General features: G+C 30.9%; 2 protein-coding genes and 1 long non-coding RNA gene across 3 annotated transcripts; all 3 read right to left on the bottom strand.

Annotated features, from left to right (window-relative positions):
* Window positions 1–2,031: 2,031 nt before the first annotated feature.
* Window positions 2,032–3,393, bottom strand: LOC108342798 (uncharacterized). The gene is made up of 3 exons (XM_017580604.2): window positions 2,892–3,393; window positions 2,563–2,807; window positions 2,032–2,463 (listed from the first exon to the last, which is right to left on the bottom strand). The coding sequence occupies exons 1-3, from the start codon at window positions 3,354–3,356 to the stop codon at window positions 2,199–2,201; spliced, it is 975 nt and encodes a 324-aa protein (XP_017436093.1). The 5' UTR covers window positions 3,357–3,393; the 3' UTR covers window positions 2,032–2,198.
* A 669-nt stretch (window positions 3,394–4,062) lies between these two features.
* Window positions 4,063–8,667, bottom strand: LOC108342802 (uncharacterized). The gene is made up of 3 exons (XR_001833435.2): window positions 8,435–8,667; window positions 8,226–8,306; window positions 4,063–4,336 (listed from the first exon to the last, which is right to left on the bottom strand). It is a non-coding gene; the product is annotated as an uncharacterized LOC108342802 (long non-coding RNA).
* A 2,535-nt stretch (window positions 8,668–11,202) lies between these two features.
* LOC108342799 (uncharacterized) lies at window positions 11,203–13,180 on the bottom strand. Its single transcript, XM_017580605.2, has 3 exons — window positions 12,633–13,180; window positions 11,815–12,059; window positions 11,203–11,668 (listed from the first exon to the last, which is right to left on the bottom strand). The coding sequence occupies exons 1-3, from the start codon at window positions 13,095–13,097 to the stop codon at window positions 11,422–11,424; spliced, it is 957 nt and encodes a 318-aa protein (XP_017436094.1). The 5' UTR covers window positions 13,098–13,180; the 3' UTR covers window positions 11,203–11,421.
* Window positions 13,181–27,778: the final 14,598 nt, after the last annotated feature.

Genomic DNA, 27,778 nt, shown 5'->3' with positions numbered 1-27,778 from the left:
ATCGAGTAGACTTCCAGGAAAGAGATGTGTGTCACAATGGACAACTTAAGTATCAAGTCTTTCCTTAGCCAAAGTGTTCCTGAACTAGTTTTTAACAAATTTCTTATTTACAGATTCAAAACAACAACATATAATATTAACACAGAAAATCAATATAGATAGATATACAGTAAGCACATATGTTTTTCATTAACAGTATTCACACAGAATTTCAAGACATGAATAGTAATAAAACGATACTAAATCATAATATAAAAACTTAGAAAGGTTAGCTCCCTACCTCTATTCCAGACTTAATCTCTTGCTCAGAATTTGTTTCCCCGAAAACCTTATAGTCCAAAAATTTTACTTTTCACCAATTTTTTAATATTATTTATTATTTTAATATTATTTTATTATATTAATATTTTAATCACACATATTGGATCTCTCAATAATTCCTTCAAACTTGGAGTGCTTTATCCACTATCAATATTAAATTATTTTTTTAAAGAAAAAGGTAGAAAAGAGTTTGAATCCATGTTCTTGAAATCACCACAATTTTCTACCATTTAAGCTACCAAAATTTCTTATTTAGCTTTCCACATTTTATTTTTACATAAACTTATTATATATATACTTATATTTGACTCTCATATACGTATATTATATTTTAGAAATTAAAATCCTTAAATTCATTGAATGAAATAGATTATAAGAATTAAATTCAACCATTTATATTGGTTTTTAATATTTATATTTATTTTTTAGTTTTTCTAAGAATTCAAGTCGTAATTTTGACCGCTACGATTACCCACACCTTTAGTTTACTATGTGACCTAAAAACTTATTTACTTTTAAATATTTGGTTTTTAGTTTCATTTTATTTGAAAAAATTTTTTATTTATTCTTTTAACTGTTCGACCATTTCTATATTCATAAAGTTTATTCAAATTTTAAATATTTTTTCTTTCCAACATTGTCCAAAAATATGGTGTATTGTTAATTAGTTATTTGTGTTTACTTTTAGCCCATCGAATCCTTAGTTTTCATTGATGTGATTTTTATAAAAAAATATTTAATTAGTTAATGTTCATAAAATACATGGATAAAATATGTGTAGGCGTGTATCTACTAACTGAGGAAAACGAAAATGTTATAAACTTTCAATTCAAAAATAAAAAAAGAATACGGTCAAATTCACATCCATACGAAGAAATTTATCTAATAAAGAGAAAAAAAAAGTTATTTGACACATGATATTACATTTAACAATTCTAGATAAAATGGTTGTAACAAAAATTATCTTTTTATTTTTAAAGATAAAGAGAGAGAAATAACTTTGGTATAAAATCTACGTACCCTCTCAAATGAGAATAAAAAATTTGGTGTAAAAATTATCACCCATTTGACATTTTAGAGGATGAAAATGTACCAAAATCTTAGAAAAATATTTTTTTATACACTAAATTTTTTTATATTTATTTAATTTTTTTTAAATACAAAAATTTACATTTTTAGGATATATTTTATCTAAAATTTACATTTTTAGGATATATTTTATATTTGTGTTATGTGTTAAATGGATGTAAAAGTGTTTTTATAGCTTTACTCAAAACCTTAATATTGGAAAACCTTTTAAAAAAAATGTTTTTCATCACTTGATTTCCAAGTCATACGTAACGACATCATACAAAATGAAAATATGTTGTAACTTAGCTAACTAGTATATTCATAAGGTGCAAGTTGAAAAATTTGAAATAGATTTTTCTTATTAAAAACTATGACTAACTTAGTTTTATGTAATTTTTAATACATTTTTCGTAGAAGTGAAAACGACTTTCACTTAAAAGTCAAAATTACTGTGGATAATTTTCTACAATTTAAAAGTCGTTAGCACTCAACAAAATTTAATTCAAAATATTTATAAAGAAATTATCAGAATTCATTACAATTTATCTTTTCTGAATTTTGTGAAGAAATCTTCTCACTCACGACTTCAATTTTGAATTCATCAAGACTTCGTACACCCCGTAAATTTTAAGTCATCTGTAAATAACAAATGAAGTACCCTGTTCCTTTTGAAGAGACAAACTTGAAAATTTTATTTAGTATTACAAAGGGACATAAACGGTTACTGGATGTGGGATTATATCGAAATACAGTGCATGAACCTTAACTACGGAGACCTTTTGGCTCTATGAATCTGCGACAGTGTTTCAGGTTGTTTTTGCATGTGCGTGCTTGATGATAAAATGGTATATGTGATCATTGACTTCCTCGGCAGCTTCTTGATTATTGAAATGAGATACTCCTCTCAACACAATCACTTCTTCTAAATTTGGCACATCTTGTTTGAAACCTCCATCGTGAATATACTCCTTCATGTTCAGCGACGTGTATACAGAGTCCAAATCTCCGGTGATGAATTTGACCGGAACCTTGATTTGCGCTCCGGTCCATGGTGACGTCAGCTCCCAGTTTCTGCAAAAATATACATATGACCGAGTTTCCCGATAAATAAACATTATTTATAGCAGTGGAAAACAGTATCCTTGGCAAGCCGGAAAATCAAGAATTTACGTGTCAAAATTTCTGTAGTAGTTCAAGCTTCCAGTGAAACCCGTTTTGTTGAATTTGGAGACAAAGTAATCAAGATCATCTTGTGTGAGCCAGGAGGGCAAGGTATCAGGCATATCTGGATTGAATCCGGTACCAAACTCTCCCATGGGAAAGATTGGAGGACCAGGTGTACGATTTGTAAGGTTGTTTTTCAGAACATACTCAGTGCCAACTTCAGCCATCTGAGCCTCCATTTCGCCTGGTTTCTGTCATAAGGTTTCAAACAATGATCACCATCGCTCAAAATCATTCCTTTATTTCACATAAACATCCTAAGGAAAATATATAACCTGAAATCTGCAGATGTAGTAGTCGTCTCCGTACATAGCACGCATGGCATCGACGGTTCTGACGTTGGGGTCTCTGTGGAGTAAAGGAACACTGAGGCAGACATAGGCCTTAACTCTGTCGGGGCGAAACATGCAGAGGTACCAACCTATGATGGCTCCCCAGTCATGAGCCACAAGGAAGACTTGGTCGACACCCAGAAGGTCTATAAGCGCGACCAAATCACCCACTATGTGAAAGCATGTGTAGCTGCTGATTGAAGCTGGTGCCTCTGTGTCACCGTAGCCACGGAGGTCTGGTGCGACAGCGTGGTATCCTTGGGCGCTGAGAGACAGAATCTGGTGGCGCCATGAGTACCAGAGTTCAGGGAAGCCATGGATGAACAACACCACAGGACCTTTTCCTTTCTCTGCTACATGCATTTTTATGCCATTCACTTCCACTGTTCTGTGTTCTATCTCTTCCATCCTAATTTCAAAATGTTTTTTGTCTTCTACCAATATGATCTATATGTATGTATATATGGTAACGCTGGTTACTGTTTGCTTCTTTATTTTATTAGAAAGAAGTAATCAATTTAAGTTTGAATTCAGTACAATTGGTGGATCAGTCTTTGCCAGCAACGATGATTTGGTTTCTAAATATTTGATGAGTTTATTATAATATTTCATTACTGACAAACGATTCGATTAGGTGACGCCAGCCTCTTCAACTTCTTTAGATTAATGCTGCCTGCTGTGAATATACTTTTGCTTTTTCTTTGTTTAATTGAGCTTTCACCTGCCACATTATTTGTTTTATCTTTTCTTTCTACGCCTTGACTTCGTTTTTTTTTAATTTAGCGTAATTCTAAATCATTTAGACCGATTCCATTTTAGTAGAGTAATGGTTGGGTCACATACTTTTCCATTAATTTTGACATATAGTATAACTGTAAAATAATTATAAAGAAATGAATCTTTGTATTCTTTTTAAAAATACGTAAAAAATAAGAAATGATAATATTAAATGGAAGTAAAAAATTTATGTGTCAAAATATCATTACTTTTTTTATACACTCAATGATAGACGCCGGAAAATGATATTAATAATGACAGTAATTCTTTTTATTGGAAAACAATATAAAATATAAGTTGTCATTGTAACATCCCAAAATACAGTAATTACCATAAATCAGAATTAATTACATTTAACAGTAAAACAATGTAGTCTTTACATTAAAAGAACGAATTTCAAAAGCCGAACGGCTTAAATACAGAACTGAAATACACAATGCTGGAACAGTGAAAGTCTAGAACGAACGGCTTTACAAAACAATCAACCGAACGTCAAAATAAAAGCTAACGTCTAAACTTCTAATATGAACGAGCGCTCTAAGGCTCGACTTTGACTTCCACTTCAATCAGGTTTTCTTCTTCAATCACGTCCTCCAAAGTGGCTTCGCCTTCTGCTCACATTCACACGGATGATCATTGCAAGGACAGGACGAACGTACATAGACAATAGACAACACAAGGAAAACGAAAGGGTAAGCTTATGTAATTTAATTCATACATCAACATATACAGTTAACATTTCAATTCACACACATGTAACTTAACATATAACATCATAAGAAATATATATAACTAGGCATACCGTCCGGACTGTATGAATCTGTGTAGCTACAGGCGTCCTTGCACCCGAGTGATGTAGTAACTGGGATACACTCAACAGCTGCCACTCGAGGTTAGCCCTATCCAAAGTACCCCTAAGGACTAGGACCTCCTGCCGTTCCCACACATGACCTACCCCCTCTACGTGAGGATGAGTACTCACGGAACATCAGGATGGACTGCCAGCATTAGCATAACCACAGTCATACTTTACCAATTGCATATTCAACATATAAGAGTCGTTCCTCCTTGGAACGCTCGTCCAAAATCCATAATCGTATAATCATTCAATATATTGTTCGTTCAATATCATTCTTCATCTTAAACTCCTTTTCATCTTTCATTATACTTACATAAAATAACGAACGTTCAGTCCTCTTTAGAACGAGGACGAACGTTAAGAATGAGACCCTTGCTTCTCTCGTTCAGAATCGAATAAGGCCGACACATCAGATTTAACGAACGTCTTTTCTAATCGAATCAGTTGAATGAACTGACTCTATGAAAATCAAATCATTACTCAAAAATACTTCAAGTATGAATCTCTAGGCCGAATCCAAAAATAGATGAAGATACTTCAAGATGTTTAGTTAACCATGAGAAGAATTTAATTATAGAACCGACTGTCAGTCAATGACCGAACGCGGCACATAGATTTACTGAAGTTTGGACGAACGTTATTTCTACTCGGTTATTAATTTAATATTAGGACGGACGTTCGGTATAAGACCGAGCACTAGATAGGACGAACGCTAGGTGTAAGACCGAGCGCTACTTTTAACGAACGCAAGATATAAGACTGAGCGTTACTTTTAGCGAACGCAAGGTATAAGACCGAGCGTTACTTATTCTTAAAGTGTAAGATATATATATATATATTTTACTTTATTTTGAAGACTAAGGTACGCCTATTCTGAGCCAAACGCTCTAGAATAGTATTTTCACATGAGAACGCTCGTTCTCGATCAGAGTTCTTTCCAAATGAAAAAATTCCATTTTTTAACAATTTTACTAGGAACCGAACGGTAGAGGACCGTTCGATAACGAATGTACATTATCATATTCATAAGTGCATATTTCAAGTTTTCCAATTTAATTCCATCATACCAGTATATACTTTATACTTCATATCAAATATCAATTTATATACTTTATAACATTCGTTTTAATAATTCCTATTCAACATCATCATACAGATTTATTTCATACACCATAATTATCCATGTTCATATTCATACATCTCAACCATCATCCATCATGCATTCATACTCATACTGCATACATACATTCAGTCATTCATCAACATGCATTCGTTTTCAGCAAACATACAACAACGTACGAATTAAATCAATAAGCTTCCCTTACTTGGATCAGTAGTGAACGTCCTAAGAGTGGGATTTTGACTCGTCCAACTATGGCTTTCTACCCTCAACGTTCTTCTTAAGTCCTCCAACTAAAACTAACCAAAAGAAAACGCACCAAACTTAGTTTATACTCTTGCATGCAGCTGAATCTGGGTTCGCATGTAACTCAGAAACGAGTGTCTAGAGTCGAGAGACTTACCGGTTTCAGAACTTGGATCTATTCGGTTCAGATTGAAGCTCACAACTCAAGGAATGCTCCTATGGTTTCTGAAACGTGATCGGAGAAGAGAGTGGTGAGTTATGGTAGAGAGAAGACGAAAAGGGTTCTAGAGAGAAGGTGGAGAAAATGAAAAGTCTGATTTCTGAGGAAGAAGAAGAGTGCGTGCAGGAGAGTGGAAGGGTTTTTCAGAAAATCAGTTTTGTTCAAACCACGTCCAAACGGACGAGCGTCCCCTTGTCGACACCTGCACCCCCACTACTGATTTCAGAAGCTTCTATTGTGACAAGTGGCGCTCATGCATGGAGTGCAGAGTGGGTTTTAATGGTTCTGTGTAAATGACGTGATGCATTAATTATGATTTGACAGAGGGTTTTCAGAGTTGATTTTCGAGGTCTTACAGTCACACTTTGAAATGGCTTTATAATATGACGATTTTAACTGTTTAAATTCCAATATCATATTATTTATAATTATTCACCGCATTTATAATTTCACAATCTCTTACATGTTCAACTATAAGAAATAAAATTAGTATCGGAAATGCAAGTAAATTAAAACACCATAGAAAAATTAATACCACACAGTGTACAACAAAACTCATCCAAACAAAATGCTTAAACGCTGAAGACTTTATCACGGGGCATTTTTTTAATAGGTTTATGGGATACGTTGAACACTAATTTTAAATATTTAAGTAGCTTGGCTGGACTTTCCTCTGTAAATCAATGTGTAAAGATAAGTTTGTTTTGAACTATGCCCATTTGCAAGTTTTCTCGAAATGCTCGGTGGAAGGCATATACAAACCCTGTTTGGATTTGGATTGGCATGTGCATGCTATCACATCCAAGCTAATAGAATATCTTATTGAGATCAGTAGGGTAGCTGAATATTTTGAGAATTTTTCGATTCAAAATGACGAAAATTTTAATAGTTCAACTCTTAAAATCTCAAATACTTTATTATAATTGTATATTCAAGCATACTCTTATGTATTTATAGAGTAGAAGGTATCTTGGAAAAAGTTTTGGTCCATCCTTCAAATTTTTTTGTCTTTTTATACTCGTCGTTTATAGAACGAAGATGTGAGATGCCTACAAAAACATTCTTCCACCCACAAGTTAGTACTTTAAGTGAGTTTCTAATTAAAGTATGATTAATGTAAAAAATGAAATCAAAACTTTGTTAAAGTAATACTTATAGGAGTATTTTACTAGTTATGGATTTTTACCCAGACGAGTTTCGATTATGAACCCATTAGCCTAATGATCATTTTGCTTGTGGCGATATGATGTCTGTTCTGATTAAATTGCGCGATATATTAATGTTTTCGATAGACAGAGATAAGTTCAAGTAGGAGGCACCCTATTTTAGGAAGGAATGCATTCATTAGCAAATGACACATAGTCTTTGGTTAGGCGACACGGTACTCGATGTTCGAACAAAAATATTCACTATATAACATGTATTGTGCTTATTTATTTGGAAGTGCAAACCTCAATTAAACAGTTTAATGTTTACAAAATATTCAATAATTGTCTTATATCCTCTATCGAACACAAGGTATCCATATCATTACTTTTAGATTATAATTAACGAAACCAAAGATTTTTCAATCATATATAATATATCTTATACATAAATCATTTATTTGAGCTTTTGTTGTGTTTTTTTTATGACTCATTAAAAGTTTTTTTATGTTGTTTATATTAGTTTTGTGGGACTTGAGATTAATATTTTCTTTGGATAATGATACTTTGACAACTTAAATGCCTAATTTTAATATTTTCACTTCTCTTACAGCAACCTCAAACAGTACTTGTACATCTATTTAATACCCATATACATGCTATTAGAGAACTCTTACTCCCGACCTTCCAACAAGATCAATTTCAGCCAACAAGATCAATTTCAGCCAACAAACTCATTCAAAACAAATTAAATTCATCACATCACAACATGCACAATTTCACAGTTTCAATTATAACACCCAATATAATAAAAGCCATAAAATAGTTTCACAAGAGCACACCAGTTCAACATTCATATGCATATATTTTTATAAAATAAATTCATACAAAAATAATATGCTCCCTTTACCTTGAAGTTGAGCAATATAGCCAACTAGAGTGCCCTAACAGTGCCTTCACAGAGAAAACCCAAACAGTGTCCTACAACCACCTAAATGGTGATGGAAACAGCTCTTAGAGCTAGAATAGACAGGAAATTGAGAGGAAATACTACCCAGCTGCATGCAACCAGTAAAGTTGCATGCCCTAGGTTCAAGAAAAGGGGAAAAATTGACTTACCCGTCCAAATCGAAAACTAATCAGATGGATAGGAAGCCCTCAACTCCGTGAGCGAAAGAATACCACCTAATCGAAATTTCAACGGTTCAAATGAGTGTAAGGGTAGAGAGAAGACAGAGAAGGAAGGAAGAAAACTGAGTTTAGAGAGAGAAAGAGAAAAAAACTAGAAAGTGACTCAGAATTAGAAAAATGAAAGAACCCTTTCTAAATCAGGGTGTCTTTGACCCTTTGAGCCTGACTATAGGGTTCAATAGCCTTAACTTCATGCCTTAGAGTAACTATTATTATAATTTGAATTTGCATGTATAAAGTATTAACTTTCAAATTTTAATTGTTAATATAATTTGAATTTACACGACAACATCAATACAGTAAAAGGACAAGAAAAGAATAAAAAAATAACTTCTTGTCGAACTTAACTCACCTTATCTCTTGGAATAAAAAAGATTACTTTATTATAATGATAAAATAATAAACTATAGGAAATCCAACTCAACAGACAATATATTATATCAGGATGCAATAATTGTAATGGATGGTGACGTAGAATCAATAAGTTGAACTGTATAAGTTCCTTATTTTAGAAGAAAGAACTCATATTAAGTATGATATTAAATTTGTATCTTATTTTGTTTCTATTTACACACACACACACACACATATATATATATATATATATATATATATATATATATATATATATATATATAATTATTTTAATTTTAAATTATAAATATTTGAAATATTAAGAAAAATGATATTATTTTAATAAGAAAGTCTTCTGTAATGTAAGAGTCAAAGGTAGATTCATTTATGTTGCTCTGTCATACATTAACTATGGTAGTTATTAGTTGTTAGTTGACGATAACCTCGTATTAAATACTCTGTGCACAATAAAGGTACTAAGAAAAGATAAATAAAGCAACAAATAAATTTTTCTTTTGAGTTTAAATTTTTAAAATACTCTCTTCTTCTTAACCATTCTATCCTCACTAACAATTGTTTAATATTTTATTTTTAATCTTTTTTCTATTCAATATAATGTTAATATTTAGTTTTATTTACTCAAGTAGTCCTATTTTCAAGATAGTATGTCTATTTGATTATAGTGTTTAAGAAAAGTGTCAATTTGGTTTATAATCAATGTATATCAATCAAATTTATTCTATTAATTTTTCAATAACCGTATTAACTATGTGGTGAGGTGACAAAACATTGTAGTAATGTAACAAAACACATTTGCAAAGTATAAAAATATAGTAAATAAAAAGAAGAAAAAAGGCAATACAGTAACATCAAATTTGAATCATCATCTTCTTTATCTCTGCACACTCTTTCTGTGCATTTGTTCTTCCCTTTTGCTTATACATTTTATCAATTTCTCGTAGCATCTCATTCTCTCCACATTTTGTCCACAAGGAAAAATATATCTTAATAACAATAATATTGAACAAAGCTACATTCTACATTGAAATGTAATCAATCTATTACTGTACACATGGACACCCAAAGTTAACTTCAATTGGTAGAGTGAATAAGCATTAAGTTCAAATATTTCAAGACAATTTTTCATTCATGACAATCAAAATCTCTTTTCGTTGTGCCAATGTAAAATCCAAGAATTCATTTACTATATGTGCATCAAGAAAAGGTTAAGGGGTGTCAAAGTCCTTGTCCAAGTTAAACCAAACCCATTAATCTTCCTTAATGCAATCCAATGCTTACTTCTCTAAATCCCACCAAACCTAGGGCAATCATCCCGACGCAATTTGAAACTAGGGTTAGGGTTTTCACTATCTTCGCATAAAAAAGGGAATGGAAAGAAAGGACACGGACATCGCGATATTATAACAAAAGGTGTCTTAGATCGCCTTTTACATCATCACAATATTATTCTTGGTGGCGTAATCATGTGTGGCGTTCCATGGTATAAAAAACAACATCATAAAGATTCATCATGTTCCGCGAAAATGCAATATCTCAATCTAGTTCGGCGTAAACAGGAGAACCTCGTGTTAGAGGTGCATGCGCTGTTTGGGATCACTGGTTAAAAGCTCTGGAAGACTCCTGTTCCGCCCAATGCCGACCCTAACTGCTTCCAAAATTAATAATATTTTTCTAAACTCTAATCCCAAATTTCCACATTAGAAAACCTTATGGATTATATGTTGCAAATGTGTTTTATCACATCACCACACTTTGTTTTGCAACATTACCACACTCTGTTTTGTCACATTATCACACATTTAACACTTTTTACTGAAACTTAATTACACATTTAACACTATTACTGGAAACTTAATGGAATAAACTTGATTGATGCACATTTTAAAAAGAACATAAAGTAGACACATTACTCTGAAAGTGAAGACCATTCAAACAATTAAACTTAATATTTATTAGAAAGAGTTATTATGATTTATTTTGTTAGGTGAATGATTAGGTGGTGACAACTTCATATAAACATTTTTTTCTCAAAAAACAAAGTTATTTTCTTAAATCATTATTCTCTAACGAGATTAATATTAATGAAAGGGAAAAAATGACATTGACTCTTTTGTTTATAGATTAGAACCACTCACTAAAAAAATAAATGACATTGACTCTTTTGTTTATACATTTTAATAAATAAATAAATTTCTTTATTATATATGATTGAAGATAAAATTTATACTCGGGAAAAATTGTGCTCATTCATTGTCGATAAAACCGTGCTCGATAATTGTCAACACGATAACTAAAACCAGTCGCAGTCGCTACAACAATAATTTATGCAAAAGAACAAAGCCAACCTTCCACTAAGCTTCGGGAATAGAAGGATTACACTTTATGTAGCAGCAAACTACATATATTATTCTAACGGAAAACATGCTTTTGTAACGGCACAATCATATGATTATACAAATAAACCAGCCAGTAACATAGATCAACAGTGACCAAATTATTTAACTGAACTAACTCAAAGTTCATTAGCAAAGCTGAAAACATCAGAACTTGTTGATAAAATCATAAATGTGATTGCTGATATCCTCTGCAGCTTCTTGGTTGTTGAAGTGAGCAACCCCTTCCTGCACAACCACTTCCTCCAAGTATGGCACATCTCGCTTGAAAGCACCACTGTCTATGTAGTCTTTCGTCCCTAGTGAGGTGTATACTACATCCAAATCACCAGTAATGAACTTCGCTGGAACTTTCACTTTTGCTCCAGTCCATGCTGCTGTGAGCTCCCAATTGCTGTAAACATGACACACAAGGATAGAATAAGGTTTGAACCAATAAAAGCCACAAATTTCATTGTTATCAATGGACAATGTAGCTTCCACTTTGGAACATTCATCCACATATGTTAGAAATAGGAACCTGCAACATTAGGAACTTACAGGTTGAGATTTCTGTAGTAGTTGAGGCCCCCAGTTAGGCCTGTTTTTGAAAATTTAGAAGCATAATAAGTGACATCTTCCTCTGAGAGCCAAGATGGAAGGGATCTTGAGGGAAGGGACCCTGAAGGAAGGGCAACCCCTTCTTTGGGGAGGATTGGTGGTCCAGATCTCCGACTTGTAAGCATACCCTTTATTACTTCTCCAATGTTATTACCGCCATACAGAGCTTCCGCTTTGCCTGGCTCCTGCCACAACAATTAGGTACAACAAAAGTATCATAACAACCACCATAATATCAGATCACTGTTCTTTCAATGTCATAGTCTACAGAACTGCTTCATATGGTAAGGATTGCCTTAATCTATACATATGCTATTTTTAAACTCTAACCAACTTCAAACATTTTGATTAAACCCATCCCATTTTTTTCTTTTGTGCTCTGTCTGTTTTCTATTGTCTGAATTAAAGGGGAGAGGCTATCTGCATTTTGGAACCCTGGAAAACAAATACAGACAAACAACAAATCGGATGTTGAAGCTAATACTAAGCAAATTGTTTAAGTAAAATCACCTAAAGATTGCATAAAATTCAATTTCACATATACAATCTAATCGAGGGTGATAATGAAGTATCACTCACTTAGATATTATTTATAATAATTGGAATTTCACGGAAGGAAGAAAATGGTTCAATTTGAAACTCAAATTGAGATGGGTAGAAGTAGATGAGCGCAGCAGAACAGTGGATTTAAAAAGAGAAAAAGCCATAAATAGGAAAAAGAAACATAAGAGGAAAAATGAAGAAGGCAGAGGAAGCACCTGGAATCTGCAGATGTAGTAGTCATCCCCATAGAGGGCCCGCATAGCATCAACGGGCCTGACTTTTGGGTTTCTGGGCATGAAAGGGACGCTGAGGCAAACGTAGGCCTTGATTCTATCTGGTCGAAACAAACATAGGTACCATCCTACGATAGCTCCCCAATCATGCGCAACGAGGAAGACTTGATCCACACCAAGTGAGTCTATGAGTGCCACGATGTCACCCACGAGGTGCATGATGGTGTAGCTGCTGATTGAAGCTGGTGCCTCAGTGTCACCGTAGCCCCGTAGATCAGGGGCAACGGCGCGGTAGCCTCGGGAGCTGAGAGCGAGAATCTGGTGGCGCCAGGAGTACCAGAGCTCGGGGAAGCCATGGAGGAACAAGACCACAGGACCCTCTCCTTTCTCTGCTACATGCATTTTTATGCCATTCACTTCCACCGTTCTGTGTTCTACGCCTTCCATCTCTTCTCTTCTTGCTGTGATACTGACAGATTCTGATGCGTACTTCTGACTCTAATTTGGCCTTCTTAAATAGATAGGGTTGACGAATTTTACTCAAATCCAAAGCCTTCACCTTCTTCAATTCAACCATTCTCACATATTAATCATATATTTAATAAGTATTTATTTTAATTCTTATATATACACGTAAAGATAAAAAAATTAAATGATATTTATAATGATTCATTTAATACATATTAATTAGATTTTAACTTCTAGTTTGTGTTTGAATTAAAGAGCAGATTTCATGGAGTGGAAATGGAAGAAAATAAGGAAAAGTGAGGATATTTTTATCTAAGTAAAGAGAGAGAAATGAAAAAAAAAGTTTGAATATTTCTTTTTGAAATAAAAAAATTAATTTATAAAAAAATTAATTTATAAAATAAAATTTTAAAAAATATTTGGAATAAAAATAAATTTTAGTAATATAAATTAGAAATAAAAAATTTAAATTAGAATAAAAATTATTGAAAATTTTAATGGATAAAAAATTTATATTTCAAGATAAAAATATACTCAAATTAATTAATTTACAAAATATTGTAATATATAACATATATTAATATAACGTGAATTAAATTAATTTATTTTATTTTATTGCAACATAAGTATTTATTAATAAAAATTAATGAAATATTTATAATATAACTATTAAAATTTATAAATATTTATAATTTATCTTATAATTTATCTTTTGTAAGGGTGTGTATTAATATATCATAATCTATTATAATTTTTTTAAGTTGAGTATGAAATATTTTATCAATATTTAGAGTTTTAATTTCTAAAAAGAAAAATATAATATATATTAAAAACGTGAAATTTTAGGCCTTTTTCTCATGTCACGTACGTAGGATTGTTGAGTGGTTTTTAATTATATTAATTGATTTTTTTCTTAGACTAAATATTTTGTTCAAACTTCCATGAAACTCATAAAAACTCAATATTAGTTTTGAGTTCATGATCCTTATATAGAATATTGGCACTCAAAAATGATTTTCTCAATAACATTTAAAATCAGATACATATTTTTAGATGATTATATCAAAAGTAAGTCTTGAAGTTCTTTTGTATGTGTCTTGATTGATATTGATTTTTCATCCAATTTGCCTAATTAAATTTTAGTGGAAAAGTTATGATTTAGGTTTATTGGTTATGTGGATTATGAAAAATTGTCTCTATTTTGTTTAAAATTATAGAATGATTGGTCATGACCTATCTAATTGTAGACAGTTACATCATGATGTTACTATTTTTGGTGAGGAGAAATATACTAGTGCAAAAATACAACAACATTATTATCCTAAGGTAGTTAGTGTACAGGCTAATGGTTGTTTAGCTAATTAATAGAGTTTATAGTAGAGTATGTGGTGAAGCTTATGGTAAAGCTTGTTGTGAAGCTTGTGGTAAAGCTTGTTATGAAGCTTGTGGTGAAGTCTGTGGTAGAGCCAACCTATTATGATACAAATGTTGGCAGTGGCCTAAACGTGAGGATAACAAGTAGACTCTAGCGAAGGTGTTGAAAGCAAACAATAATTGTTTGTCTGGACCACAACGAATATGTCAAGCTTTCATGTTGGCGTGATATCCCATAAGATGCCTCTATTCAAGGAAACACGTCTAGTGGTGTAGAAGAAGAGACAATTGGGTGAGCAGAAGAGAAAGGTTGTAGAGGCCGATGTTAGGAAGCTATAAGAAGAATACTTCATTCGAGAGGTCATTATACCACTTGGTTGACGAACATGGTGATGGTAAAAAAGGTGAATGATCAATAGAGGATGTATACGGACTTCACAAATTTGTACAAGGCCTTTCCTACGGATGCTTACCCTCTCCTAGGCATTAATGAATTGGTAGACGGTGCCTCGGATCATCAAGTCCTTATCTTCTTGGATGTGTATTCTGGTTACAATCAAATATCAATTAATGCATATTAAATGTCATTACCTACTTCTTTAACTTAAACATATATTTATAAATTTTGGAATGAGTTTTTGATTAACGACTATTTAATTATGGTCAAATTAATATTAATCATACTTTATCTTAAATTGATTAATATTATAAGTAATTTTTTCATAAATTGATCGTTTCATCTATTGGTTATAGTCGTTCGATCACATAAGTAATTCCTGGTAATGACTGACTAAATTATCAATTCATAACAGACCAAAATATAACACGTCCTATAATATAACATGTAATGTTTGACTTAGCTTTTCGAATGATTTATTCTAGTATACAAAAAATTTAAGACAATTGTATACTATGAAATAATAGTCGTACCTTTTAGATATTTTATATTTAAAGAAAAGTATTTTCTTTTGCCTAAATTTATTTTGTTTATAGTTAATAACAAAGTTTTATTCACATGTATCTAAGTTTTTTTTCTAATGATGTCTTCAAATTCCAATTAAGGATTTCTACAAAAACAAATCATATATATATATATATATATATATATATATATATATATATATATATATATAATATCATGTATGTAAAGTTTTAAACTCTCTCAAAAGAAAACAAAATGATTTTATAACAAATTAATCGATTGGTTTTAGTGTATACTCAACTACTATTAATCAAAACTTGTATTTTTAGATTTGATAACCAATTAACCGATTAGGTTCAATAATAGTTAATTAATCTAGATATCACTAGACATAAACCCAATTTACAATTAGGAAAAGTATAGTTGTTTATTATAAGCCTTTTTAAGAACTCGTCAACATATAAATAATCAATTAAGATAAGTATTTATATAGTGATATTAAGTTAGTATCTTAAGAAAATATATTATCAAATTTATTTTGAAATTTAAAATAATTTATTTTGAACCATTACCAGTAGTGATATGTTCACGCTCAAAATCATTTTATAACTCGATTTTTTAATTAGAAAAATATCGCGTTACTTTCATTTTACTCACAACACATTGTCATAGATTTTTATTATTTAAAAATTATCTTCCATTGCCTATTCACTTTTGTTTATCCTGTTTTAGTATATTAAATGCGACACATGATACGTGACTTACCTTTTATATGGTTTATTTAGTCCACAAAAAACCTTAAGATAATGGTAGTGATACAATGAAAAAATACTTTTATCTTTTAAATATATTTTATATATAAAGAGAAATTATCTCATAATTTATTAAGTAAAAGAATAACTTTTTCCGAATATATTCCATTTGTTTATTTTTTTTTTTGTAATTGAAGGTAAAATAAGTCGTTTTTGCTTTGTCCAATTTTATACTTTTTCATCATAATAAATATAGTTAAAGAGTGGTTTTAGCATGAAGTTGAATGTATATTTCAACATTTTAAGTCAACTCGAATGCCTTCAAAGTAGATATTAATGGTTTGCATTTCTCCAGAAACATAAATGAACAACCACGTTATTCTTGCTTCATTTCATCTCCTTTACCTAACATTTTTAAAGAAAGATTCCCTTTGTCGAAGAAAGATTCGCATTTTAATGTGGTTCACTAAACGATGATTTCTGACCTTTTGCCATTATTTCTCCACCATTTTAAACAAAAAATAATGTCGAGTCTCATAGGATTAATCGAATGGATCAGATAAAATATTGATCAAATTCCAATGTATAGTTTCTTTATATATATATATATATATATATCCTATGAGGTTATATGATTTATTTATTTGTTTTGAAAGTGATTTACAATAGTTTTTTATTCCGGATTTACACGAATTTAAGTTTGATTTCTTTTAAATAGAACAATTAATTTCTTAACCAATGTGGGAGTTTGACGGTGATATATTATCACTTTCAACTCTAATGATTAAAAAGATAAATGTATAATTGAGGTGTTTTTTCTATTGAGGGTATTGTAATTTTTATTTTAACTTATCAAAATATAACTTTTAACGAAAATACAGATATAAAAAAATGGTGAGAAGGGAACATAATATTTTATACAATTTTATTTAGTTGTCAGATGAGAATATTAATTTAAAGTATTTTTAAAATATGATTTTAGTTTATAATATTTTGAGTTGAATTAGTGTTAGAGTGACACGACTTTGTTAAAATTAAACCAAAATTGTATCACTTTAATATGACTTTACATGTAAAGATTTGACATTTTAGAATTTAAAATAATAAAATTTAATTATTTTAATATTAAAATGTTTTAATATAAATATATTTAGTCTTGTTATGAATGAGTTTTATTAATTTAAAACTCATCATCTTTTTAAATCATTTTTTTAGAGTTATTTAATTTTTTTCTAAAAGTTTTTGTTTCTTGTTCATTTGATTAAAGAACCGAGACCGAATGATTGATCCTTGCGGTAAACTTTTTAATTTGGACCAATCAATTTTTTCATTCGTCTAAATTGAGTTTTAGTCATTTTTTGGTATTTTTTTGTTATCGTTGCATGAAGAGTCTTCTTCTACTTGCATGTGTCTTTTTAGTCATTTATATAAGTATTTGTTGATCAATGATAATAGTGGTATGTCTTGATCAATCTTTTGATGTTTCTATGTGTGGATAGAGCATTCTTCAAATTATAGGAGTTTCACTAGTTAGGGTTATGTGAGTTTGAATGGAGTAGGGATTCCTTAAGAATAAGTTCATTCGTCTCTCACGTAAGGGAAATTAATTGCATTGTTTTTAAGTTATAAAACTTTGAAATTTATAATTTTATGATTGTATGGTGAATTGACTTGATGATTTATATGTGTGATGAGTGTGATATGTTGAAATGTGAAATTGTTATCTGATTTGTGTTTCATTTAAAATTGTTAAATTAACGAATATTGTTAATTTGGATTTTTATGTTTTAGCTGTGATTTGAATTTTTATTCTTGAATACTTAGACTGTTGTGACTGCGTGAATGGAAAAACTAAGCAATTGAACAAATTAGTATAAGTTTAAATGTATAAATACTATGTTGAGCAAACTCTTTGAAAAAAGAATACTAATTTGAGCAATTGATCAGGTATAATTTCACTTAAATCACAAATCTGAGTTTGTTGTAAACTAATATAGTGTTGATTATTTTACTATTAAAATGTTTTAATATAAATAGTCTTGTTACGAATAAATACTTTTCTAGAGCTCTCTGACTTTTCTTTAAGAGTGTTTCCTCTATGATCGTCTAATTGAAGAATCAATATAGGATTGATCATTGTAATGAACTATTCAATTTGGATTGGTCATTTTCTTTTTTCATATTGTTGGAACAATCGGTACCGTTATAGAGTCGCGCAGCGGAATTAAAAACTTGAAAGAGAGTGGAAAGCGTGTTCGATCACAATTAAAATTAATTTGGTCCTTTTAGTAAAAATAATTTTCTTTGAGAAAATTTATCAAACAGTTGATATACGTAAAATAAAATGAGTGCAGGGAATAAGAAGAACAACACAGAATTTTTATCCTGGTTCGAATCAAAAGATTCTACGTCCAGTCGTTAATCACTATAAATAGTGATTAACTTTTTTCACTAAAAATGGTTTAACAGATTACAACAAATAGTTAATAAAGCAGATAAATAAACCTTCCTTCGACGAACGAACCGGAAGAAGAACACTCTGCCAACTCGAAGAGAACCGCTCCGACTATCGACAAACGAAACGCGAGCTTCTCCTATTCACGAGACCAGGCAGAGCACCTTGCTAACTCGAAGAGAGCTTGCTCCGACAATCGACACACGAAACGCGAGCCTCTCCTGTTCACGAGACCAAGCAAGGGAACTTGAACTATAGCTTCTGAGAACTTCCTCTGACAAACAGTATTCTGCTAGAGTTTCTGTTCAACAACGTTATATTCTAATTTCTCCAAAACAAAATATATAGCCAAGTACACTGAGTGCCAAAGATCAGCTCCCAACTGCCATGAATAATCGATTATTGTAAGTGATAATCGATTATTCAAGTCCGTTACAGGGTTTTCAAAATGTGATAATCGATTATATGAAGAGATAATCGATTATTCCTGTATGACTTTGTGATAATCGATTATTGCCATTCCATAATCGATTATTGCAGTTAAAAATGCAAGTTTACAAGGTTTACAAGAATTTCCTACTACATTTAATTTCTACAAATTGCTTTCAACTAATTCTAATATCTTCTTCAACTAAAACTTCTTGTAGCATCATCAAAACAAATTTCTTCAAGATTTACCAATACTCCTTATTGGTAACAATCTCCCCCTTTTTGATGATGATCAAAAATTCAATTTTAAAAGCAAGTTTGGCTTACCTGCAAAACATACAAGCTAACAAACAACAACAAGGTTAGCAATACCTGTAATAATTTATACTTCTCCCCTTGTATTATTCTTCTCCCCCTTTTTGATCAGAAGCAAAAAGATCGGATGTTGAAGGCTCCCCCTAAATATGATCTCCCCCTCAATTAATCAAAGGATGCATATAATCAAGAGATCATTTTATTTATGAAAATAAATATTACATTATAAGAAGAATGGACAAACTAGCCGTTTATGGTCGTTTATAGCCGTTATGGGATGCTCCAACGGCTCTATTTTTGAACCTGTCAGCGTGATAATCGATTATTGCTTGTGATAATCGATTATCAGTTCAATAATTACTGCCCAGAATTGCATGATAATCGATTATGCATAATGATAATCGATTATCTGCTCAAGATTTTCCAGAATTGATTTTAATGCATGAATAATCGATTATAACTTAGTGATAATCGATTATGAAGCGTTAAGTTTACGAAAAATGCAAAAATTTGCATAGATTTTGATTCTAAGATATGTCTAACACTCCTAACTCTCTTCTAAGCTCAAAAAATCTATCTCCAGGTTTAACAAGAAAGCATTTCAGCTAGCACAATCAGTTCAGAAACTAATTTTGACAACACAAATTTCAACTTCCCAAACACCAACTATGATTCATGCACTCTCATATCCCAATTTGTTCAACTTCATATATTCAACTATGCATATCAAAACAACATATGAAAAAATTCAATCACAAGAGCTGATTCAGGTGCTATCTTTCAACATTTTTTAAACAAAATAATTTACATCAAAATTATGCAAATTTGATAAGTTCATTTTCTGCATCCAGGCTCTCAATGTATATTATCATAGCTCATTCGTTATGCATTTGAACTTAAAAATAAATCTCCACAGAACCAACTTTGAAATAGAAATGACAATTTAATTTTCACATATCTTAATCATTAAAAATTGCTAATGAAAATCTATCGGCCAACTCATTTAAATGACTTTTTCATAGTTTTTGATGCTTGACAGAGATTACACCAAAGTAACTTCAAAGTACTCATGAAATTGAATACTAAGCCAGTTAAACACAAATTTAATAGATAATTATCAACAAAGCACTGAAATAACAATGCACATGGCTTTACATGACATGAATTCACTTGATCAAAATGAATTCACTTGATCAAAATGTGTAAACAGACACGAACATACCACAGGATGAATGAAACAGTGATCAACATATCATTTTCTCAACCAGGCATGAATATAACAGTAACTAAATAATGGAAGATCAAGTAAATACAGGATGCAACACCACAGTTTAAACAACACTTAGCTCAATTACTTGGTGCTTGAATGAAGGCTTTTGGATACCACTTGATGGAGTTACATCCTGGTTTGTAGCATCACTTCAAAGAGCATAATACCATAGAGCTCTCTTATCCTTTTGAAAACTTAACCTGCAAAGTAAAAACAATAGAGTTTTGGTCCCCATAATCTCATTTGGGTCCTTTGAGGTTAGAGACAATTTACTTTATAACAGGAATCCAAGCATATTTTCCATTTGGAACATCAAAATGTTTAATTTTACATTTGTTAGAAGTATGTCCCTTTTTCATACAATAAAAACAACAAACATCATGCACCTTGTTTTTCACAAAAGTCCCTTTCTCAACCCAAACTCTATGAGTTCTCTTAACTTTAGACTTTTTATGAAGATGCATGTTTATATTTCTAAGATTGCTCTTCCTAAAAACATTTTGAACATGTGAGATAGGCTTGATTTCTTTAGAAAGTAAATTTTCCAATATGTCAATGTCAAACATGTGACTTTTACAAGATAAACACTCAACAGGTTTTTCATTTGAATTAGATTCAGACAATTTTGTTTCAAGATTACTAACTTTGTTTCTTAATATGACTTCCTCATCTAATGCATTATCATACTTAATTTGCAATTGTTTAAATTCCTTTTTCAAATTTTTATGATCAACATTCAATTTTTCAGATTCATCAAGCAATTCAAGAAAAGCCTTTTGTACATCAAATTCACTAGATTCAAAGCTGGAATCACTTACTTGGCTTCCAGTATCTTCTGATTCAGCCATTAGACAAATATTGGCTTCTTCATCTGAATCACTTGAGCTTGTTGAGCTAGATGCATTGTCTTCCCAAGCTATGTAAGCTTTCTTCTTCTTTGGGAATTTCCTTTCTTTCTTTTCTTCACTTTTCTTGTTCTTTGGACATTCAGTTTTCATGTGTCCTTTTTCTCCACATCCATAGCATTTAACACTTGAAGAAGATTCTTGATTTTCTCTCCTTTCTTTATGAAATTTGTCCTTACCTTTTGCCTTCATAAACTTGGCAAATTTCTTTATCATGAGGCTCATGTTCTCCTCATCATCAGAATCATCATCTTCAATCCTATTAGATTTCTTTACTTTGGAGATTTCGGACTTGAAGGCTAGTGTCTTTCTTTTGCCTTGATCTTCTTCAGCCGTCAATCTTCTCAACTCAAGCTCATGCTCACGGAGTTTCCCAAACAAAATTGGCATTGACATTTGAGTGAGATTTTGAGACTCAGAGATGGCAGTTACCTTTGGTTGCCACGACCTGTCCAATGATTTCAAAATTTTTACATTCAATTCATCAGTATCAAAAGTCTTACCCAACCTTGTCAAGTGGTTCACTATGTGAGTGAAACGCTTTTGGACATCAGAAATTGTTTCTCCAGGTTGCATTCTGAACATCTCATACTCCTGAATGAGAGTGTTCTTCCTTGCACGTTTCACATCCTTTGTTCCTTCATGTGTGACTCTCAGAACTTCCCACATTTCCTGTGCTGTCTTACACACAGAAATTCTATAAAATTCATCAAGCACAACAGCAGATGAAATAATATTACGAGCCTTAATGTCAAATTGGGCTCTTCTATTTTCCTCAGGAGTCCAGTTAAAGTATGGTTTTTCTTCTTCTACACCATCAACAGTTCTTTTAGGAATATAGGGACCATTTAGCACAGCTTCCCAGATGCCTCTGTCAACAGACCCCATAAAAATTTCCATTCTGACTTTCCAGAATGCATAGTTATCACCAGTAAAAAGAGGTGGTCTGTTGATGGATGCTCTGATACCAATTGTTGGAACAATCGGTACCGTTATAGAGTCGCGCAGCGGAATTAAAAACTTGAAAGAGAGTGGAAAGCGTGTTCGATCACAATTAAAATTAATTTGGTCCTTTTAGTAAAAATAATTTTCTTTGAGAAAATTTATCAAACAGTTGATATACGTAAAATAAAATGAGTGCAGGGAATAAGAAGAACAACACAGAATTTTTATTCTGGTTCGAATCAAAAGATTCTACGTCCAGTCGTTAATCACTATAAATAGTGATTAACCTTTTTCACTAAAAATGGTTTAACAGATTACAACAAATAGTTAATAAAGCAGATAAATAAACCTTCCTTCGACGAACGAACCGGAAGAAGAACACTCTGCCAACTCGAAGAGAACCGCTCCGACTATCGACAAACGAAACGCGAGCTTCTCCTATTCACGAGACCAGGCAGAGCACCTTGCTAACTCGAAGAGAGCTTGCTCCGACAATCGACACACGAAACGCGAGCCTCTCCTGTTCACGAGACCAAGCAAGGGAACTTGAACTATAGCTTCTGAGAACTTCCTCTGACAAACAGTATTCTGCTAGAGCTTCTGTTCAACAACGTTATATTCTAATTTCTCCAAAACAAAATATATAGCCAAGTACACTGAGTGCCAAAGATCAGCTCCCAACTGCCATGAATAATCGATTATTGTAAGTGATAATCGATTATTCAAGTCCGTTACAGGGTTTTCAAAATGTGATAATCGATTATATGAAGAGATAATCGATTATTCCTGTATGACTTTGTGATAATCGATTATTGCCATTCCATAATCGATTATTGCAGTTAAAAATGCAAGTTTACAAGGTTTACAAGAATTTCCTACTACATTTAATTTCTACAAATTGCTTTTAACTAATTCTAATATCTTCTTCAACTAAAACTTCTTGTAGCATCATCAAAACAAATTTCTTCAAGATTTACCAATACTCCTTATTGGTAACACATATTAGTTGAATTTATGTCTTTTTTTTTTATCTCTTTTTGTTATCTATTACATGTAAATCTTCTACGCGTTTTTTTAGTCATTTATATGAGTCTCTACTAATCAATGATCATATGGTATGTCTTGGTTGTTCTTGTGATGTTTCTATGTACAAATAGAGCATTTCATAAATTAGGAGGAGTTTCATTAGTTAGTATCTTCTATCCTTAAAAGAATTAGAAATTCCTTAAGAATAAGTTTATGTAAAACTAATTACATTATTTTTAAATAATACAAACAATTATGTGTAGATAAAAGTGAGTAAGATAGTTCCTGTTACATTGGATAGAAATGATTGAATTTTCACACTTTTCAAAAATTTACAATTATTTAAAAAATCTAAAAAGTTGATCAATTTATTTTATTTTATGTAATGCAACTGATATTTATCATATTTTTAGTTGAAATTAGTTTTGAATTTTTTTTTCTGTTAATATTGCTTTCTATTAATAACTTTAAAAGAATTTGAAATTAAATTTAATGTTAAATAGAAATATAAATAGATTTAATCTAATTATAAATATCATTGCCATGTGATAAATTTTTATTTTTTAAAATAAAATCTATAAAAATAATTAAAAAAATACAAACTGAAAGGGGTCACCTTTTAACTATATTAGTGTAGTATTAACGAAAAAGAGTTAATTACATAAAAAATTTCAAAATAAAAACCAAATTAAAATATATAAAAAAAATCAATAGATTTCTCTAAAAAAAAATGAAGAATAGAATGATTTAATCTTATATTAATTATCTTATCTGAGTCCTACCTACCATGACTAACAACATATGCCACTCCACTTGTAAGTGCATTCTACAGTGATGTTACATATTTTCATCATTAAGTTAATTTGTCATCTTTCTGTACATTTTTTCCACAAAGATAAAAAGGGAACTTTACGACACACTGGAAAAGATGGAAAGATGAACTGAGGAAAACATGGATTGCCACTTTTTTATGACATTCTTCCCTACCACTTTGTTTCAATTCAAATCTTTTTTATAAAGGTTCAAGCAATATTTTCATGACTCATAATGTCAATGAGCTAAACTATTTCGTAAGCATCTTTAGAAGAATATAACAAGGAAATATGAAATAATCTTTCTATAAGTTAAAAAACCATCTTTTATAAAAACTTGTATTTACAGTGATTTGGTGGCAAGAGCATTCATTAACCACACAATTTTCATAAAGTGGTCTCTTTTCTTCAACGTTTTCTTTGTTTTTTTTTGCCCTGATTTGCGGAAATGGTGATATATTTGGCATCAATCAAATTTATGACATCAGCATTCACAAGTATGGTGTAGAAATATAAACAATTTTCTTATTATTTGTTGTCTCCCAACCAGTACAATTAATGTTTACAGGTTATTAGTTGAAAAATATATATTTGTTATTTATTTTATTATTTGTTGGATATTTTTTAAAATATATTTGTAAATATTTTAAAATTTACAGGTATTTGTTGCAAATATTTGTAAATAATTAATAAAATATTTTATAAAATTTTTAAATAAATTTAAATATATAGTATAATATAAATTAAAGTTTAATTTTAATTAAATTTAACTTAATAAAATATAAATTAATTTTTATTTTATTTTTTTGTGAATAATAAATATTCACATACAGGTATAAATGATATTATACTGACATTCAATTTATTTATTAATAAATATTAAAATATTTGTTAGTTACTACTACATACCAACTATTTACTATGAATACTCACCTGAATGAGTAATTTTATCATTCCTGCCATCTTCTCTGTTATTCCCATTTTACATTTCTTACCAAGTTTCTATATTTTGTGCTTGAAATAAATCTTGATAGTAATGTTAGTCTAAGTTGGTTTTATATATTTTTTCACAGTAAACAAACCTTATTTATTATTTTGAAGGATATTTTAATATTTATTTATAAAAAAAAGTTGAATGCAATATTATATCATCTATTTTTATAAATATTTAGTATTTATAAAAAATAAATTAAAATTTAGTTTATATTTTATTAAGTTAAATTTATTAATTAAAATTAATTTATATTTTATTAAGTTAAATTTAATTAACATTAAATTTTAATTTAATTTATATTTTATATTAATAATTTTATGAATATATTTTCTTTTGGTTTTAAGAAATTAAGTTGGCAGTTGAATTTTAAGTAGTTGGAGATATATTTGAAAAAGATGGACGGGTTTCTTCCACCTCAAAAAATAAATATATTGAATATATTAAAGTTTTTTATCAAACTTTCAAAGCTGTACAAGATGTCTATATTTAGTAATGGAAAACTGTTGTCATTTATTGAAAGTTGACTTACTCTGAGCAAAATGTGGGCTTTTAGGAGTATCTCTCTCTTATCTTCAACTCTTTTTTTCTTTCTTGATCTATTACTTTACCATAAAGAAATTAATATTAAAGTAATAGTACTTATTTTTAATTAAATTATTACAAAAATACTCGTAGTTAATTATTTAAGTTTTTCAAATTATCAAATTCTTTATTTAAATATTATATTTATAACTATACATAATTATAACATTTAAATATAATTATGAAAATAAATTATTTATTTCAATATAAAATTAACTATATTAATTTTATTAATACAAATTAAAAAAACAAAAAACTATATATTATTACTATTAATATTATTAGTACTAGAATTAATATAACTAATAATATTATTATTAGTATAATATACTCTATGTAACATCCCAAAAATACAGTGTAAAATCATATAGAGAATAGTCACATGTTAACAATACTACAGATCATTTCTACGCTGAACGAGATACGATTATGGCCGAACGACCTTACACAATAACAGAGAATTTAAAACCACTACTCTAACTACTACTAGACCGAATGCTGTACAAAATAAATTATATCGAACGGTCTTACAAAAGGTAAAGCTAACACCAGACCGAACGCTCTCAAGGTTCGGCCTTCACTTCCGTTGCATCTTCCAATACTTCTTCAAGCAGCTCTTCTCCTTCTGCTCACATCCACACGGATGATCATTGCAACAGGACAACGATCGGACGCACAACACAGACAAAAATGATAAACAGGGTAAGCTTATGTAATTTAATTTATTCAATCACAACATACAACATTCATAACAGCACCAACAACGACCACATCATAATTCATACATACATGCATCCAAATAACGATCACATGACTCTGACTGTCCGAACTGTATGAATCCTGTGTAGCTACGACGTTCGTGCATCCGGGTGATGTAGTAACTGGGATACCCTCAACAGCTGCTACCCGAGGTTGATCCGTTCCGTCTAAGTTAACCTTATGAACTAGAATCTCCTGCCATTCCCACACGTGACTCACTCCTCTCTACATGAGAATGAGTAATCATGGAATATCAGGATGAACGCCCGCTAAGCTTTGCCCACATTCATACTTTACCAATCAATAACCACTTTCTGAGATATTCCTTCCTGGAATACTCGTTCATAATTAACTATTTCATACACATCACATCTCAATTTTCCTCATACTTAATCATCCATACATTCAAAGGAAATAAGATCATACGCTCTTATCATAACCCAAGTACGACTGGAATGACGCTTCTTAGAAATTAACGAGACTGAGCGCTACTCATCTACTACAATAAACAGACTCCTAAGAGTTCAACCGGACACCACGAAGCCTAGGCCGAGTACTAAGACTCTAGGCCGAACACCTTTTAAAGACCAACACTGATTTACACTAAATACTAATACTGATGAGAAACTATGAATTAACGAACGCTAGCTAGTTTGAATAAAGATTATGATTCTAAGCACAGTAATACTATATTACAGAAAACAAGACCCAACACTTGGTTTAAGACCGAGCTCTATAGAAACCAAACACTATTGGACGAGCGTTGGTCCAAGACCAAGTGCTTATCAGGAACGAGCGCTACTGAAACTGAAAGATTGGTCCAAGACCGATCGCTAATAAATTCACATAAAACAAATGAATATATATATATATATATATATATATATATATACACACAATTGAGTGGTACGACTGTCGCGGTCATACAAATTTGATGTGCACGAAAATATGCAGTATAACTAGGAAGTGACTCCTAGGTCGTCTCTCAAGGACCAATTTATGTGGTTCAGTCTTAGATTTTAACATGAAGTCGGGGGTTTTGTGGATGTTTTTGACATGGAAAATAAAATTGGAAACTGGAATTTAAATAAGACAAAAACGGTAAAAGACGGTAAAAATA

The sequence above is a fragment of the Vigna angularis genome, chromosome 6 (assembly GCF_016808095.1).
Source record: "Vigna angularis cultivar LongXiaoDou No.4 chromosome 6, ASM1680809v1, whole genome shotgun sequence".
Classification (NCBI taxonomy): domain Eukaryota; kingdom Viridiplantae; phylum Streptophyta; class Magnoliopsida; order Fabales; family Fabaceae; genus Vigna; species Vigna angularis.
Note: the sequence above shows the minus strand (reverse complement) of the source record. Positions and strands in the feature narration are given on the sequence as shown.